This window comes from Eurypyga helias, unplaced genomic scaffold (genome assembly GCF_000690775.1).
Source record: "Eurypyga helias isolate BGI_N326 unplaced genomic scaffold, ASM69077v1 scaffold4918, whole genome shotgun sequence".
Classification (NCBI taxonomy): domain Eukaryota; kingdom Metazoa; phylum Chordata; class Aves; order Eurypygiformes; family Eurypygidae; genus Eurypyga; species Eurypyga helias.
This window is the reverse complement of record NW_010268788.1, coordinates 52421-70464: the sequence shown is the minus strand read 5'-3', so window position 1 is coordinate 70464 and position 18044 is coordinate 52421. Positions and strand designations below refer to the sequence as shown.

Sequence of the window (18044 nt, the reverse complement as noted above, 5' to 3'; positions counted from 1 at the left end):
TATTTTGCTAGCTGGAGTTAAAGCATGACAGCCTGTCGCAGGTGCGAGTGTGGAAGCTGCCGTGCCTACGTTGAGGGCAGGAGTTGGTGATCCCGAGGTGCCGCTGAGTAGCTGCTCTGCAGTCAGCTGTCCAGCAGCCCGCGTGGCAGCTGGCCCAGGCAGCTTCTGCTCACTGGAGCCAGTGGGACTAAGTTAACCAAATCCTGGGTAAACACAGCATTTCTGTGAATGTGAGATATGCTGCTCCTGGTTCCTGTGCTGGGGGAGCCGGGGAAGTCCTCTGCCAGCTGCAGGGAATGCTGCCCCTTCTGTAGGCTTCCCGCTGGAAGCAGTTCTTGTGGAGAGGTCTCCACCTGGGAAGGTGCCTGGAGGGCATTTGGAAGTGCTTGTGCGGCTTCTCCTGGGCTATTTGGAGGGGGTTTTCATTTTGTACATTAAAATGACACTTGTTTTATTTACTAGCTTGGAGCTTCCTGAGATACACTGCCTGTCAGTACGAGTGAGTGAGAGAATGCACCCGCCTCTTCGCCGTCGCCCCGAGATTGCCCTCTGCAGCCGAGCTGCGGTGCCCTGGGCACTTCAAAGGGCCCCACTGTACAACTGTATCGTTAAGGGGATGTTCAAGTGATCATGCAACCAATGGTCATATGACCCAGGTTTTGTTTCAAATGCAGTCTTGCTGATCAGTCTTCTAAAGCCGTAAGCCTTGATGTGTGGCCTTGGTCTAAAGTAAGTGCTGGTTGACTAATCTAAGTTACTTGGGAAGTTTTGTAAGAATTATCAGTGAAACAATGCCTTCTGGAAGATAAGCCCTCCCTTGTTAGGCAGTGACATAGCTGCCTGATTTTAAACCCCATCATCTTTTATACTTGGGCACATTGCTAAGCCTTGTAATTAGTTAAATCTGCTCCTGTAATCAAAAGCTATCCGCACACTCCACTGCTCTGTGACGGTTTCAAAGATTTACGTGATTAACTTGGCGGAGGCAGTGGGTGGCTAATTGGATAAGCTTTAATCTTCACACCACCAAAGCGAAACATGGCAAGATCAGAGGAAGGAGGAAGTTATGCTGTGTTGTGTGGGAAGGCAGTTACCAAACATGTCAAAAAGATTATCGTGACGGGCAGACCAGTTGTCATGACCCAACCTGCAAGAATAGGGCACACTATTAGGGGGGAGGGAGGGAGGGAGTGGTGCAAATTATTTCAAATTTGCTTGCCTTGGCTTTTTTTTTTTAACAGGCAGAAAGAGTTGTGCTCTTTTTACCAAGCAAAGAGCTTTATGTTCTGTTTGCTTTATTCAAGGGATTTTATCAGGTGGTGTTAACCCTAGGTTTTGTGTGCGTGCAGATTGAACTGGGGGAACTGTAATGATCTTTGCGTCTCCAGAGGCGTAACGCTTCCGTTGCGTTTCGGTCGGTGAGCCTGGGAGAGCCGTCCTCGTGAGTTAGGAGTGTGTAAAACTGTATTTCAGGTTTCTGTCTAATCAAGCCAACCTGGATAAACACATGGGAGTTAAGGGAGGTGCAGAGGGTGAGTACAGAGGAGTCCCGGCTCCTCTTGCAGATGCTGCCGGTGGCACAGTGGGCGGTCTGGGCTCCGCGCTGCGCTCCTCTTCCAGCACCATCAGGGTGGCTGAGTGAGACGCTGTGACTTAAAATAAGTACCTTCTAGTCCTGGAGCAAAAAAGCTTATTTTTATTCTTTTTTTTATTCTGACAAAGCTGTTACCTTGAGGCGAAGCCGACGGAACGTTGAAGGTTTAAGTGTTCCGAATGTGGCTGTGAATGCAGCGCAAAGGTGCAGTGCGCTGCGCACAGGCGAAGGCGTATATGGCTGTAACTTAGGGATGGCTCGAAACGCAGGTACCGAGGTATTTTTCAGCAGTGTCGGTTCATCTCACGGCCAGGAGATGTCTCTAGTTCACCACAATTCCTCAAGGAGCGCCTAGACACACGTACTGGATTTTGCTGGTCTTCAGCCCTCTCTCCGTGGAGCTGCATCACACGGTGTGTTAACTCCTGGCTCCACTGGTACTTTTGCAGAGTTCACTTCTTCTGGTACAGGGTTTTGACCACACAATGATTTGAGCCTGTGTGTACACTGTACAGCGTTTCAGTATATCTCGGGGAGGGGGCCTGCACTCCGTTAAAAAAATTTAGGTCTTAATGTAATTAAAAAATCTTGAGAATTGGACAGATCCTAAAAATGCACACTGTTCTTGTTTTGTTTGCAGAAGTGTTTGGGGAAGGAACAGGGCAAACGTAAAATGAGAATAAAACGGAGACTAAAAAAAACCAAAGCAGGAAGCAAAAACTGTTACTTCTGTCCTGCTCTTGAGGAATCAATCTTAGGATGACTCTTACCCCAAATCTGAGGTGCAGTTTTGGGTTCAAGTGTCTCACAGTTTGTCATATAATGTTTTTCTTGTAGGAGAACCAGTGGAAAGCTGAAAGGCAGAAACCAGAAATCTGGCCTTGAGGAAAAAAAAATATTTAAGTGGCATTTCATTTTACTACTTGAATTTATGTGCCCTGGACATGGAAAACTTGTTTTCCGTTGTAACCAGGGAGGTGTCTATAACGCGAACAACCTCAGGTTGTAATTCTTTTAGAAGAAACCCCATAACTTGATTACTCTTTCCTTTAGGAGTGTGTGTGCCTGGCTGCTTGTTCGTGCTGATGGCCGGGTAGGAAATGCAGAGTAACTGTGGGACTTCGTTTTGTGGTTTTTGAAACGCAGAAATGTTCCCTTTTAGGTTTGGTATGGACTGCGGAAAATTAGTAGCCTCATTTGATTAGCCTCTGATCCCTTTACTGTTGGAAGCTCTCAGGCTGTACCACAGTGTTTTAGAAGTTTGTGTTTCGATCCCATAGCAAATGGATGAACGATGTGTGTATTCCCAGTAACCCTGTTCTTCGGTAGCAGTTGCAAATGCCCTGTTTTCTGCATGCACACAGCGTTTAACAGGGGTACGTTACACAGTGTATGGTATGCGTTTCACTGCGTTGCTTAGTTGTTCACTGCAGAATTAATCCTCCCCTGCTTTACCACTTCTCCGCAGTATCATGGAGCCTGTGAGATGTGGTCGTTATTGGAGTTCATCAGATTCTTCTTGGCTAGTTTCTTCTGATTGCAGGGAATCCCATGGAGTGCAACCAACACGTACGCATCCATCTCTGGCAGCCAGTCTCTTGCAAGCACGAATTATACAGTGGGTGGGTTTTGTGTTGAAAATTACTGACTGAAGTTATTTTCAGATCTAGCCTAATGACGGGAGGGGTCAAACGAGGTGTAACCAACCCCTGGCTCTTGGAAGAACCTGAGGAAACCAGAGGGCTTGGCTTTGACGATCTCAGGCAGCAGCAGCGAAGGATCATAGAAGGTACCAGAGTCTTGCTGTTTTTTATAAGCTTCACTAGGACTCTGAGAGAAGCCCTTGCTAGAAAGAGAATAAAATAACCTGTGCTGAAGTTCTATTGTCTGGGGATGTCAAACATCATAAATCCAGGTGGTTGTTTTATGTATTTGCTGGAGCAATATTGTGCTTGCAATATTCTTAACTGGAAGCATGTTCTTAAATCAAATTTTAAAAGACATCCTTGACAGGGCATCCTTGATTTTGATCATACTCATGGTTTGGCTTTGCAGTGGAGATCTCGTGAACGGCACCACGTGTAGTATTACTGCAGTGCTTCAGGCTGGGGGGCAGCAAATGTATTGTTGAATTGGAAGGAAGCAAAAATTAACTAAATCTAAAAAAAGCCTTCAGATTTTGGCCCTCACAATCCATAAGGAATCTCTGACTTTGGAAGTGTTGGCACACCTCAACCTGAGGACATCAGGTGGTTAATGAGGTAATTTCTATGCAATTAAAGTGTTGGAAGTGATGAAATGAAGCCGGTCTCCAGATAAGGCCCTCTTCAGTCTGCGTGTGAAACATTTACAGCGACAGTAGAGGGGAATGGCATGGACTGTGTTTGGATGGTCCAGGAGAAACCTCAAGCTCCCATCTCTGACGGCACCATAGGCATCCCTTGGGGATACTGGAAGAGTTACTGGGGACCAGACCTTTGTCCGGTTGAAGGGAAGGGGATTCTGGCCGTTCCATACCATTTTTGGCTCTGGACTGCAGCCAGCTGGCTGTCCTGCTCTGTGCAACATCGCTGCTTCACAGTTTGTCAGACCACTGACAGTCCAGCACCTCTTGTTCTACTTCTTGATGACTTTGGGCAAGGGGAGCTGCACGTTTTGGTTAAGGTGCTTACTAAGGACTGCGTGGTTCCTGCGAACTGGAGTAGCAGAGGTGTTACAGATCTGAATAAAGGAGTGTCTGCAGAGCTGATGGCAACGTGTCAAACCTTAGCTGCCCCCACTGTGTCCCCTCTGTCTCAGGCTCTCTTCCATGCACTCGGTATCCTCTTCCAGCTTTAAAAATCTATTTGAATTCTTTGGTGTTTGCATCACCTGTTTGTCTTTTATTCATGTTAAAGTTTCTTGGAAAATTTAAAAAGGCTAATCAGGGATCTCTGTGTGTGCCAGAAAATCTCCTGCATTTATGATTGAGTAACAGCTGAATGTTGAATTGTTGGATTTTTTTTTTTTTTTGGGGACCCTCAGCTAAATGTCCCAGCCAGAGCAGACAAATTAATTACCCATCATTCACATTATTTTAAGAGTGCTGTTGCCCTAAGGATTCATTTTCATGTTCTGTTGATGTACTTTTCTTAATACATTTTAACTCTTGAAGCACAGAGTAGATCTTTTTCTTCACTTGCACATCTTTTATGGTACACAGCCTGGCATATCAGCATTTTTTTTCATGTCACTTTGTGGGTTTTTTTTTTTTTGGTGCAGAGCAAGATGCTGGACTCGATGCGCTTTCTTCAATCATATCCAGACAAAAGCAAATGGGGCAGGAAATTGGGAATGAGCTGGACGAACAGAATGGTAAGAACAAGATTCAGAAACTCCTTTTGCCTCATTTTATTGTGCATATGACTTACTTTTTTCAATCCTACAACTGCACTGCTTTTTGCCCAAAGTAACAATACTCTGCAGGTTTGTGTATGCACAGCTACTACAGATTCTGTCTGTTCATCACCTGGTTGTTTTATTGTCACTACACGCCCTGTTGTGCGTGTGCAGCATACAGACACTTGGTGTGTTTTTATCAAGCCTGCCTTTTGTAAGACGAGTGTGGTGATAATTTGTACATAGTACAAAATTAATCTTGTACTCGATCTTGTGCATTTTTCAGTTTTTTATGACAGTTTTTATGGTCAGCTTTTATGTGTTGCACTTGAGCATTCTTACTCTGTGTCTTTCCTTATTAACAAGGTGGAAAATCCTTGAGCAGCAATTAAAGGAGAAGTGTTGTATTGTTTGCTACAAGTGATGTGGATTTTGAAGGTTTCATGGCATTGAATGTAGGATCAAATTAAGTGCAATATTGAACCAGAATAGTACCTATTTTCTTTAAAATGAGCCAGTATCCAAATGGTGGAATTGCTTTCCCATTAAATATGCTTTGTTACTCACTTAATTGTCCGCGTGACATAAACTGTCCCTAGGAGAGCAGATCCTCTGGTCTCTCTGACTTTTTCATGTTGTACGATATGGTAATAGTTCAATTAGAGCTGTGGCACCCTGCCAGCTTTCTCCCTTGCACAAAGAGTAGAGCCATATGGTTTATCCTTGGGTAGTGTTGTACTTAACCACTGAGAAGGTAAATGTCCTTTTACTTGCTAATAAACGATATGCTTAAATCGGCTTCTTCCCGGGCCTGTGTTTTTTTTTTTCCCTTGCATTTCTCTGCATGCCTGCTCAGAGTTGGGGGGGTTCCCCTACTAACAATCACGTAACATGAAGTACTGCTTGGGAGCTCTGCTCCAACTGAGACTCAAGTAAGAGGATGGCTTTCTCATGTACGGCTAAATCCAGGAGGGATGTGAAATGTCTCAAATATGTCTTTGTTTATTAATCTTAAGATTGTTAAGAAATGGTTTATGCAGCTGGGAGAAACTGTGCTTAGTGGTCTTGTCATATTTTGATCCTCTGCCTCATGTGAGTAAAGATATTTTCAATCACAAATCTCGTTTTCATAAGTTTCTTCTATTAGCTGTTGTTTAAAAAGTCATATTAATTGCTTTTTTTTGTTCTAAATAGAAAACAGGTGGGAAGCATAAGCGTGTTTACTAATTCTCTGTGAAACCTCAGTTTCTCATCAGGAAAATAGATGATCTGTGTCCCATTTCCCTCTGCTGGGGGTAGGGCAAGGTTCCCCAAATACTTAGGTTTTTGGGACCCTGAAGGTAACGCGTATTGTACCATCGCATTTCTGTGTGACCATGCCAGACTTTTTGTAGCAATGAAGCCTTGAAACATCTGTGAAATTGGGAAGGCATTTAACCTTCCTTTTTACAAATAGTGCAAATAATGCCAGTTTTGTTTGACTTGCTTGTCTTACAGATAGTTACAAAGCTTAGAGCAAAATTCTTGATGTTTTCACGTGAGCTCTTTTTTGAGCTATAGGCAACTCTTCCCCAAAAGATGGAAACCTTCCCAAATGCTTAGGATAAAAAGTGATGAGGATCGCCTGTTGCTGACTGCGGGCCAGACCCTGGGGGAGAAGAAAGTGCCAAGTTACCTCTGCTTCTTGCTGTCCTAGAGAATAAAAACTTGACAGCCATGTAGAGTGCGTTGTTTGTAGACCTTTAAGCAGTCTGAAAAAGGTGGGAAACACTCTGACTCTTACAGACCGGGGACCAGATCACTCAGTACTTGGTTTCATCACCACTGAGCAAGTGGAACTCCCAGGTTTTCTCTGACTTTATGCAATCCTTTTTAATTTAATTTATTTTTGTGGGTACAGGGGGATATGGTTGGGTGTTTCGTTGCCACTGGCACACTGGAAAAGCTGAAATCCCTAGCAATATTTTCCAGTGGCTCCTTTCCCTTTGCACATCTTATTTTATGTCCTGTGCTTAACTATCTACAGACTTTTCTCAGGCACTCTGCCAATCTTGTCTCACTGTTACACAGTCAGTTGATGAGGATAACTGCCCTGTAATTTCCCCTTACTTGGAATCTCTTTCCTTCCTAGTGCTGAGTGATAATGGCATCGTCTGTATGGTGGGGAGGCAGGGGAAGTTCATCTTCATGAAGTGCTGCATCAGTACTCCTTTTTATATGAATCAAATTTTCCTTCAAATTGCCCGTTTCTGGGGGAAGCTTCCACTTCCCTGAGCTGCTTTGGATGTTTCCACCTTCTGAAACCAATGAGGCGCCTTGAGCTTGGTCTGGTCTTATCATAAAATATGTCTTAATTCAGAAGTAACTGGTAATATCTGATAGTTAATGAAACAGACTTTAAGGGGCTGGGTAGCTGTACTTACTTTCCAGACAACCTGTTGTTCAAGCCTGCTTTTTTCCTTCCCTGGCGGCTCTGGCTCTGTTCAGCTGAGATATTTGCACTTCCCAGCATTTTGAGGTGGCCGGAGGCATTTTCCCTTGAGTGCCAGTTGGTGTAGCTGTGCATTTGCAGATGTACAAGTATTGGAGGCATCTCGATTAATTATGCAAAGTTTACTTCTGGAGGAGAGTTGGTATGTGTAAATTCTTTTGTGTTTGTTAAATGACTAAAAAATGATTAAACTTCGCTCTTAGAGGGGCAGTTACTTGGCGGTATCTACTTTTACTTCACTGGTGGGCTGACAGGCAGTGCTGAGGAGCAGCGGTGGAGGTTTGTAAGAGGTCCCCGGCTGCGGAGGTTGCTGTGCTCTCCGGAAGAGTTGGGTGCCACCAGCCTCACTCAGCTCCACAGCCCTGCAAGGCCGGTCTTTGGGCTGAGCTTGCTCCGTAGTGAGCACACACCCGCCGTCATGGCTCAGGTGCCATCCCTCCAGCCTGCCTGGTGCACCCCTCTCGGGGCAGGGCACAGCGTGTCCCAGAAAAGCCCTTTTTCCCCACCGATCCTAAAGCGAGCCTGGGCTTGGATGGAGGTGGCTGCTTGGCAGACGTCTGCCCTGAGCGGATGAGTCCCATCTCTTGATTTCGTTGTGATGCATCCAGGTTTTAATTGGAGTCTCATGTTGTCCTGATCTCAGATTTTCAGTATAGCTGTGTCCTTGAGATTTCATGGCTCTGCTCAAAGCTGAGTGTCATTTTCAAACCTCCTGAGCATAGCATTGTACACTGATGAGCAAACTAGGAGCAGGGTACCAGGAGACATTGTTTTTTTCCAGTCTCAGGAGTCTGCTAGCAGTGGGAGAGATGGGGGATTAGAAAAAGAATTTTCCCATCATTAATTCCAAATTTGGCCCCAGAAAACTTTCTGTAATCCTTTCATCTGTTACGTAAAAAAAAGAAAAAGAAAATAGTGTAAATGGCCTCTGGCCCTGTTGATGAGGCAATCTAATCTAGTGCAATGATTTTGGAAGAATGCTTTCAGAAATTCTGAAAGCTGTTTTACCCTTATAGAGATGTTGTCTCATTGTGGCATGCTTGCATGAGAATATAGTACTCGGTGACGGATGGTAAATGTTGGTGGCTTGCAAAATTTGTAGTGTTTGGCATTTTTACCGTGTTGCTCTGTGTTTGGTATACACCGTTGAGGATGGATTCTTTTGCTCCCAGGTCCTTTAAAATCTGTGTGGGAGCATAAATACGTTCATAGATGGAAAAGCTGCAAAAGTAGACTGTTGGTTACATCTTTTTACTGGTCAAGTGAATGCTGTCTACAAGGTGAATATCCAGGATGTTCTTAGCCAAAATGGATCATTTTAAGTAAACAGTCTGTCATAATGATGCCTTAATTACATGGTTATGTAACATTTTTAATTTCTTGTCAAAGTCAAGTTTCTAAAACCAACCAAAAATACTGAAGCATTATCTATTTTTATCTTTTTTTTACTTAAATAACTTTGCAAAATGAAGGCTGCTGTGTCACCTCTGGGGGGTGGCACACGAGGCTGCAAGATGGACTTGGCTCTTTGGTGCCAGTTTCGTGGTTAAAGCCTGTGGCTTACCTACTAGACAGCTTTTATTAACCTGACGTGCTTCCATCGAAACGCAGTTCAGAGACTCCACCTGAGCCCGGAGCCCTGTTCTAGCTGTTACATGGAGAATTATTCTTGTAAAGTCAGAGAAAATGAGTGAAAGCATTCTTGGTGGTGCAAAGACTTGCTGAAAACACCGTCAGAACCTGTAGTGCAGCAGGGATGCAAAGTATCTATTATGGGGCAGTGTCCAGCCACAAGCCCATCGCTGCTGGTGCAGCTAGCCCAGTCAGTATATGTACAGCAAAGTGCTTCTCCTAAAGATTATTTTACACGGCTGTTGCATAATCAAAGAAGAACCTTGAAGTCGTTTCACGTTTCTGTTTATTAAAAACATTTTTGCTATAATACAAACTAATTAACATTGTGTATGGAATGTGTATGAGTTACGAGACAAAAGCCAGTGGGGCTGTGGATGTATTACCTCACTGTTAGGATTGGTTTGTAAATAAGAAATGATTAAAGATTAAATTTTCAATTTTACAAAATGTTCATCATCTTGTCTAAACAATATGTTTTCCTCATGTGGAGTTAACAATCCTGCACTGCTTTGACCCCCTTCCGAGATGGCTCGAGTCCACTGGTTGCTGGGACTTGAAGGTGTTCAGCATTCCTTGAGAAAGGCTGAGCACCAGCAGGTTCAGGTTTTCTAAAAACCTCTACAGAGAAGCGTATGTTTTTAATATTCAGATGAAAAATAACCATCCATAGCCTGACTGAGCTCATGCTGTGCATGTAGATTTTTATTTTGCTTCCCAAGCTTATTGTGCAGAATAGAAACGACTTCAGTTTTACTGGAGAAACGCTCTGTCTTTTATGGCGTGCTGTTCAGTTGGGGTTAACCCTTCTTAGGGGAAAAATTAACACCCCTGTTAAAACATCGCTTTTTGTCATAAGCGATCGAAATAGTGGAATACTTAGTCTCAATATGAACACTCAGGAGTTGGGGAATGCCAAAATTCAGGTTAGACGTCACTTCTTGTGTGTATTTCTGGGCTTGAAACAATTGCATGCTGTTTTCTGCAGGTCCTGCCTCATTTTGTGCGTAGGACTCCATCTCCTCTGGGGTCGAATTGAGCATACGTGGTGACAAAAGCTATTTCTAAGGTCTCTGCCTCATTTCTTCACGTGTGGGAAAATGTTTAGTGAGGAAGGAAGGGGTTGTAAGGGGTTTCTGTGGCAACAGCTACAGATAAGTGTTGCCTTAGCGCATGAAACTCTGCTCTTGCCCAGGAGCTCTGTGTGAGGGTGGCTAACCCATCTTAGCCAAGCTTTTGCAGAAGCGACTCCCTTCTGTGTGTCTGACTTGGCATTGCAGGGTCTGGTTTGCAGAGGTTTTGAGCATTGGCACAGAAGAGGGTGCTGGCTGTGCTCTGGGTGTCATGAACCATGGAATGGATTGGGTTGGAAGGGACCTTTAAGGATCGCTTAGTCTGTCCCCCATGGAGTACTGGGCAATATAGAATCACAGAGTCATTTAGGTTGGAAAAGACCTTTAAGGTCATTGAGTCTGACCATAAGCCTGACACTGCCAAGTCCACCACTAAACCATGTTCCTGAAATACATGAAAATATATGAAATACTGTTTGGAAGGATAGATAAGGTTTGATTTTATATGTGGCTTTCTAAAAAGAGGTTCAAACCCTCTTCTACTGAACATCCAAAATAAACCTTAACTATTCATTTTCTTATTTTTCCTTCTGACTTGGGGACGATAGTGTTTCATCTCCCAAGGAAGCTGTCCATATCAAAATACACTCGTACTTACTGTCAGGAGGGCCATCGTTGGAAGGTCTGGGAGGAAGCTTTGAACTGTTCAGGGCAGGGTTGGAGTTGTATGCAGTCCGTAAGGAATGCAGCCTTGTGCTGGATGATGAGGATAAAACAAAATATTTGGTATCTGTCAAGGAAGTAAGCCTTGCCTGTGCTGCCTGCTGAAGGAGCTGTGTAATGAAAACTGAGGTTACACTGAGTTTGCGTTGGATTGAAAACGTATCTACACAGAATAGTACTGTTTCGAGCCTTTCCTAACCTTTTAAGTACATGACAATGCTGCTTCAATGTTTCCAGTCTTTATCTGTAGAATTTGCTGGTATTCTTAAAAAGAAAACTGAAAAAAACCTTCAGGGAAGCCACTGCAGCATGGATCTGTCTCCATGCCTGGGGCAGCAGCCAGATGAGAACACCTACACAGGGACCTCTGCAACACAGGCTGAGAGGGTAATTTTCCCGGTGTTGGATGATGTGGAGCAGCATGAGAGAGGTGTGAGGTGTCTGACCCGCAGGCTTCATGGATGGTTGCTGACAGCAGAGGTAAGGAAGGAGTAAGCATCCTTGTGCTCCCTTTCAGGCTGTAGTGGGATGGGTTTCCAGCAGTTAAATGCTGCTGGGAGAACTCTGGTACCACAAACCAAACTGGAAGTACTGGTGACATGACAGGTCTGCAGCGGGTCTCACTGAAGTCCTTGTTAAGAGACAGTTGTGTCAAATGAGTTTAGACTTACGCTGTGAAAGACCCTGCTGAGTAAAGGGGAAAAAAGCAGGTGTCACTTTCAGATAAGAAAGGCTTTGATGCCATCTCAAGAGACTTTCTTGTTGGTAGTCTATGGAAGCATGGGTTCAATAATTTTCAGTAGATGTGGTGTTGATGGGATAATTCTACTCAGATTAGGAGTTGGTGGTTCGTAATTGGAATGAATATGTTGGGTTGGGCTGTGTGGGTTAAGGACATGGATGAAGACGTACACAGTGTACGTACATACCTCCCACGCGATACAAAAATGGGAGAGTGCAGCTAGGTTGGGAGTAGGGCTAGAGCTCCTCCAAAGGATTCTGACAAACTGGAGGGAGATACAGGCTACCTGCAAGGGCTGCTGCTTCTGTAACGGTTAATCGGATGGGAGTACTGCATCCAGCTCTGGAGCCCTCAGCACAAGAAGGATGTGGACTTGTTGGAGCGGGTCCAGGGGAGGCCATGGAAACAGTCAGAGGGCAGGAGCACTTCTCCTGTGAAGAAAGGCTGCGAGTTTGGGTTGTTCAGCCTGGAGAGGTGAAGGCTCCGGGGAGATCTTACTGTGGCCTTTCAGTGCTTGAACGGGGCCTATAAGAAATCTGGGGACAAACTTTTTAGCAGGGCTGTAGTGACAGGACAAGGGGTAATGTTTTTAAACTGAAAGAGGTAGATTTAGACTGGATATAAGGAAGATGTTTTTTACAATGAGGGTGGTGAAACCCTGGCACAGGTTGCCCAGAGGGGTGGTAGATGCCCCATCCCTGGAAACATTCAAGGTCAGGTAGGACGGGGCCTTGAGTAACCTGATCTGGTTGAAGATGTTCCTGCTCACTGCAGAGGGGTTGGAATAAGCGACTTTTAAAAGGTCCCTTCCAACCCAACCTATTTCATGATTCTATAGTGTATAGGGTCACCTCTTAAACATGACTGGACAGCACAACATTGTGGAAAAGGCTGTGTGCAAGCCTGTGTTTCTTTCCTGTCCTATCTGCTACTTGGCTTCCTTCAGACTTCTCATTCTGCTGCTTCTATCAAATTGATCTTTAATCTCCACTTCTGAATGTCTAATTTTCACTTTTGAAACTGCTCGTCCAGCATTCTTGCTCAATTAGTTCCCCTTCTGGGTCCTTTTCCATCTCCCTCTAACTTGTGTGTGTCTTAATGCGGAAGCATTGGGGTACTGTAGCTCCTGAGGCCACTGGAGAGTCTTAACGTGGAAAACCCAGCATTGTTCTGAAATGGCTGAGATATTTTGGCTGAAACTTTAATTTTTTTTTTTTTTGTAAATTCATTTGGAAGCAGACATCCAAGTTGGGAATCTTGAGCCATAGTCGTTAACGTTTCTCATCGTTTTAAGGCACTGAAAATAGGGCCTTCTCGTGGGAAGCAACAAATGGCCTTAACAGCAGGTCATGCTACCGAGCCTGTGTGTATGTTTGTGTTACACTCCATGTACACATAATGCTGGGAGAGGATACTTTTCCTTTCAGTATTTTACAGCTTGACGCAGTGCTTACAGAAACAGATAAACCAGCACGGCACAACCTGGATGAGGATAAAAGTGTTGCACTTCTGGAACTTGACTGGGCTCCTGCATACTGACACACACACACAATGAGTCTGTCTGGCCTCTTGGCACGGCTAGCGTTTTTCCTTGCATAGTTCAAGCCGTAAAATAACTGTTCAACATTTGTCTTCTCAATTATGTGGATTTTTCCACTGTTAGTCAATCCCTACCTCACCCACACCGCGGTGGGGAGGGGGGGAAGTTGTCTTCCTTCATCTGTCTTCATGGAGATCAGAAATGCTGGAGAAATGTGTTTCTAACTTTTTTTAAGCCTTTCAGGATTTCTAGATAAGAATTATGATCTTGAACATCTTGTTTGTGAAGTCTCTTCTCTAGTTTTCTAGCAGGGCTTACGGTGAGCTCTGGTAGGGATAGAAGCCTCAGCTTTTAGCATAAGAGTTCTCTTTCCCGTCTGCTTCTTCAGCTATTTGATTTAAGCTGTTTAAAAAGAAAACAAAACCTAGCTGTAATTGTAGGTATTTCAACACCGATGTTTTTTTTTTCTTTCCATGTTAATTTAGCTTTTCCCCCTGTTCAAAAATCTCAAATTGAGACCATAGAAAGGGGATTTATTTTCCTAGCCTGCTTTCCTACTTTAAGGTGCTGTCTGTCATGGGTCGTAAAGAAGCAGAAAGGCACAAACCCAGTCTGTTCTCCTTTACAGCCCCGTTTTGCTAAATCACATACCTGTCTGTGAGCAGCTGAAATTACAGATCCCGACCTTACGGTCGATGCTTGCGGGAAAGGAAGGCAGGAGAGAAATTGTTCCGTGCAGCACAGCCTTTGCGAGGGGATCTGGGAAACTGTTAGGGGAGTTTCCATGTACTTGAATTTCTTTTGCCCTCATAGGTAATACCAAGGTGTTGTGTCTGGCTCATCCTCCTTAAGTACCATCCCTCTGTTTCTTGGCTGACTCGGGGAAGGTTTTAATGGCACGTTAGAGACGGGGTCCCAAACGCTCTCTCGCTTGCTCCCCGTAAGCTGATGTTGAACGTGAACAGGACGCGGCTGCTTTAGCATTCTCAGATGATGACATATCGCTGTCTCCGGGCAATATTTTATTTGCAAATTGTTAAGCACCACTTAGGCTAAAAATAATGTTTTATTTTTAAAAATTTGCTATTTGTGGCAGTGAAATGCAGCTTGAGAGTTTATACTTCAGTTTCTACTCTAAAAAACGCTAACTTTAGTGCTTCCTCTGCCCCTTCCCCTTTTCAGAGGATGCTGTTGAGGATTTATGGGGGGGAAAAAGTGTGTGGCTGCTCCGTCTTGTGTCACTTGATCACTTGCTTACCTCGGCATTACTGGGAAGAAGGTGATACTCGGGCTTAAAAGGAAGTCATGCTTGGTAGGAACCATATGCCCTGCGTCATGGTGATTTCGGGGAGAGGGCTGTTGGGTGCTTAGTGGGCTTTTAATAGATTTCCCAGAAAACCTGTGGGGTCGAAACTTGAACGGTTACAACACAGGAGAGAATAAGAAAACCATGTTTCTGGGCATGTTGTCACTGCGAGGTATTGCTGGAATCCGAAGAGTGCTTTGAACTGGATTTACTCACTACTGAGTGGGTTGGTGACTGCTCTCTGACAGATTCTCCTGGTTTTCCCATTATCTCCCAAGTGTGCTTCCAGCTCGTCTCTCCTCCTGCATTTACATGGAGAAACTATCCTACCTCTCCTGTTCTCCTAGATCGTAGAGCGTGTATTGCTTCTCCGATGTGTATGTCGTCGGGTCCCCTGGTGATTATAGCTTATTGTGCCTGAATAAGCACAATAATATTATTGGTCCCAATAATAATTTCCAAGTGAAAACACACGGGTGCTGACTTGTTCATCGTTGGGCTGGTGTCCAGCACAGCGCAAAATACCGAGCAGCATTTTTGCTCCCAGAGAAGTTGGGCTCGGGGTGAGACAGCAGAACCAGTTCAGAGGTGCGGCACTGGGTGAATTTGTCATGCGATTTTTGTGTGTTGCATGTTGGGGTTTAAAGCAAGTCTAAGCTTCCTGGCCTGCAGCAGGGACAGTGGGAGCAGGGCAGGGATCGTCCCCCTGTACTGGGCACTGGTGAGGGCACACCTCAAATCCTGGCTTCAGTTTTGGACCCCTCTCTACAGCAAAGATGCTGAGGGGCTGGGGCGTGTCTGGGGGAGGGAATGGAGCTGGGGAAGGGTCTGGAGCACAATTCCTGTGAGGAGGGGCTGAGGGAGCTGGGGGGGTTCAGCCTGAAGAAGAGGAGGCTCAGGGGAGACCTTATCGCTCCCTACAGCTCCCTGAAAGGAGGCTGCAGAGAGGGGGGGTTGGTCTCTTTTCCCAAGTGACAGGACAAGAAATGACCTCAAGTTGCACCAGGGGAGGTTTAGGTTGGATATTAGGGAATAGTTCTTCCCAGAAAGGGCTGTCAGGCATTGGAAGGGGCTGCCCAGGGAGGTGGTGGAGTCACCATCCCTGGGGGGATTTAAGAGATGTGGGGATGAGGCGCTCAGGGACATGGTTTAGTGGTGGGCTTGGCAGTGCTGGGTTAAAGGTTGGACTGGATGATCTTAAAGGACTTTTCCAACCTCAAAGATTCAGTGATATGAGTGACAGGGTTTTGCCTGTAGGGTTTGTGGAAGCTGCTTTTTACAGAGGGATTTTACCCTTTCCGGTGTTAGACCTTTGTTGTGAGGTAGATGAAGTGTGAAACGAGTTTGGATACAGTGGTATGGAGTTGAGGTGAGGTGGTAGTGCAGGATATACTGTTAATCGTCAGAGCTCAGGTTCTGAGTTGGAGGTGGGTTGAGATCAGGGCAACCCTTCCTGTAGCCTGGAGGGATTGCACTTGCTGTATTGTGAAATGCTGAAAGCACCTGCGACAGCAGGCGGGAGCCTGGATGGATGCAGCAAGGATGCAGACACCATCTACTCCCAGCAGTGCTGGGCAAAATCCCTTCCAGACTGGTGCCGAGGCTGCTCCAGCCCTGCTCTCTTACTGAGCAGTCCTGAAACTCAGCTCTACTTGTGGCATCTGTATGGAAAATTGATAGAGCCTATTAGGTTTATCAGCTGCCACGCAGTTTCAGTTCGTTGCTGATCTGTTCTGCAATAAATAAACGTCACATATGGAATCGTTTTGGTAATCAGCACCTCTCAGACCAGAAAATGAGATGCAGCATCTTGCAACACTCTGACCATAGCAAGAACAGAAAGCAGGCTAAAGCTGGTTACTCTAATGCTTGCGTGCAGATGAATCTCTGTTGTGCGGTATTTGGATGGGAAACGTGGCTTTCTTGCTTGTTTAAATATGGCTTAGATATTTGTAAAATGTGCTGTCAGATCCAGCCTGCAAGTGGAAGGTAATGCTTGGCTATGCTCAGACACCAAAATTGGCCCTGTGGCTACCCGTGCGTTGGATGGGTGTACGCAGCTCATCGCGGTGAGGTGGAAGCAGAAACGAGAGTGCTGGGAGCAACTGCTCGCTCCAAGCTGTGTTTCAGTCCTAAACATAATCTGTGTGACATAAACATGGGATTCTTTTAAAATGGTGACGTTGATATCTTAAAGCATCCTGCAATCACTTAGCAAAAGATGAAATAATTGTGATAGAATTAATTGTCATAAATAAAATAATAATGTATCTTCCTTGCAAGCATGGGTGGAGTAAGTCGTATGAGTGTAACCTTTATTTTAATTGCTGATGTGTTAGAGTGTTTTATCCCTATTCACCTCATAACAAGTAAGATGATACAGGTATTACCCTGTTTGTGCCATGTAGTGTGAAAAATATTCTGCCTTGCTACCTGCCTCTAGGCCTTTGCTGTAGCCCCCATGACCTCTGGGTGCAGATGTGATGTGCTTGTTGCTTTTGTTGTTAGATCCAAGAACTGGAATAATCCTCCAGTATGACAGTAGGACAGACCTCGGACGTGGATGCAGACAAGATTCCTCTTCACTGTCTCCCAACAGTGTTTAATAAGAAACACTTTAGCATCAAGGGAGTAAATCACATACTTGGAAAAAGATTGGGCACCATGAACTGGCTGGCATCAAAGTGCAGAAGTGCATCACTGTCAACTGCTGGCAAAGTGCATCACTGTCAACTGTGGGTTTTGGCTACGTTAGTCACATCGCTCTGGAATAACTCCAGTGGTGTTTGATCTCAAAATTTTGTTGGAAATTTTCTTACAGAACCAAGTTTTGCTGAAAAATGTTGGTTTGAGTCCAGACTCTCTAGTCTGAAACATCTGGGCCTGACGGCCTTTTTCCAAGCTCAGAGTAGGAACTCAAGATACCTTTGTCTGTGATAAAGTGATGAATTTGGCCCTGGGATAGTGAGGCCACGGGGTTCCCTGTTCTGAAGCAGGAGGGGGACCAGAGACTTGAGGGTTCCTCGCAGCCCCTCGGTTGCACCTGCTGCATCAAACTCCCCTTGGTGTTAGCAGAAATGCTGAAAGGAATATTGCTTTCAAGTATGGCCAGAGATTTCAGAAGGTTGGTTTTGCTCTGTTTTGGGCAGACCCTGTGTAAAAATGAGATAACGTTTGGCATAAACTGCCCAAATATTTTTTCTATATAACTCTGACCTTTGTGTTTATAGTGCTGTGTAGAAACTAGAGGAAATGGCGACACAAGACAACCAGCTACCATTGGCAGTGGCAACCAAATTGTTGTGTTAGTACCTGATTGCAAATGCACAAGGATGTGGTGCCCTACAGCAGCGCTGGGGCCAGGCAATCAGTGTCCTTTGTGAAGTCTTACTTATGGGAATGTGAAGGTTTCTGTTTCTTATGGGTTGGTTGTCATGGGCTCTTCTTCTGTGTGTGCGAGAGGAGGACTGCAGTGGAAAAACGGTGATTTTGGAAAGAAACTTGGGAATGATTTATTTGACTGTGGTGAAGCTCTTCTAATTGCTTTTCATAGAATCACAGAATG

At 44.9% G+C, this 18044-nt stretch overlaps 1 protein-coding gene across 1 annotated transcript in view; it reads left to right on the top strand.

Moving 5' to 3' along the window:
- Positions 1 to 3258: 3258 nt before the first annotated feature.
- Positions 3259 to 18044, top strand: part of LOC104514232 (syntaxin-8-like) — a gene marked incomplete at both ends in the record, with an annotated part of 52899 nt that continues 38113 nt past the window's right edge. The window contains 2 exons of the mRNA XM_010157849.1: positions 3259 to 3383; positions 4856 to 4948. Of these exons, the coding sequence (XP_010156151.1) occupies positions 3259 to 3383; positions 4856 to 4948 (218 nt within the window). The remainder of the gene's footprint in view (positions 3384 to 4855; positions 4949 to 18044) is intronic.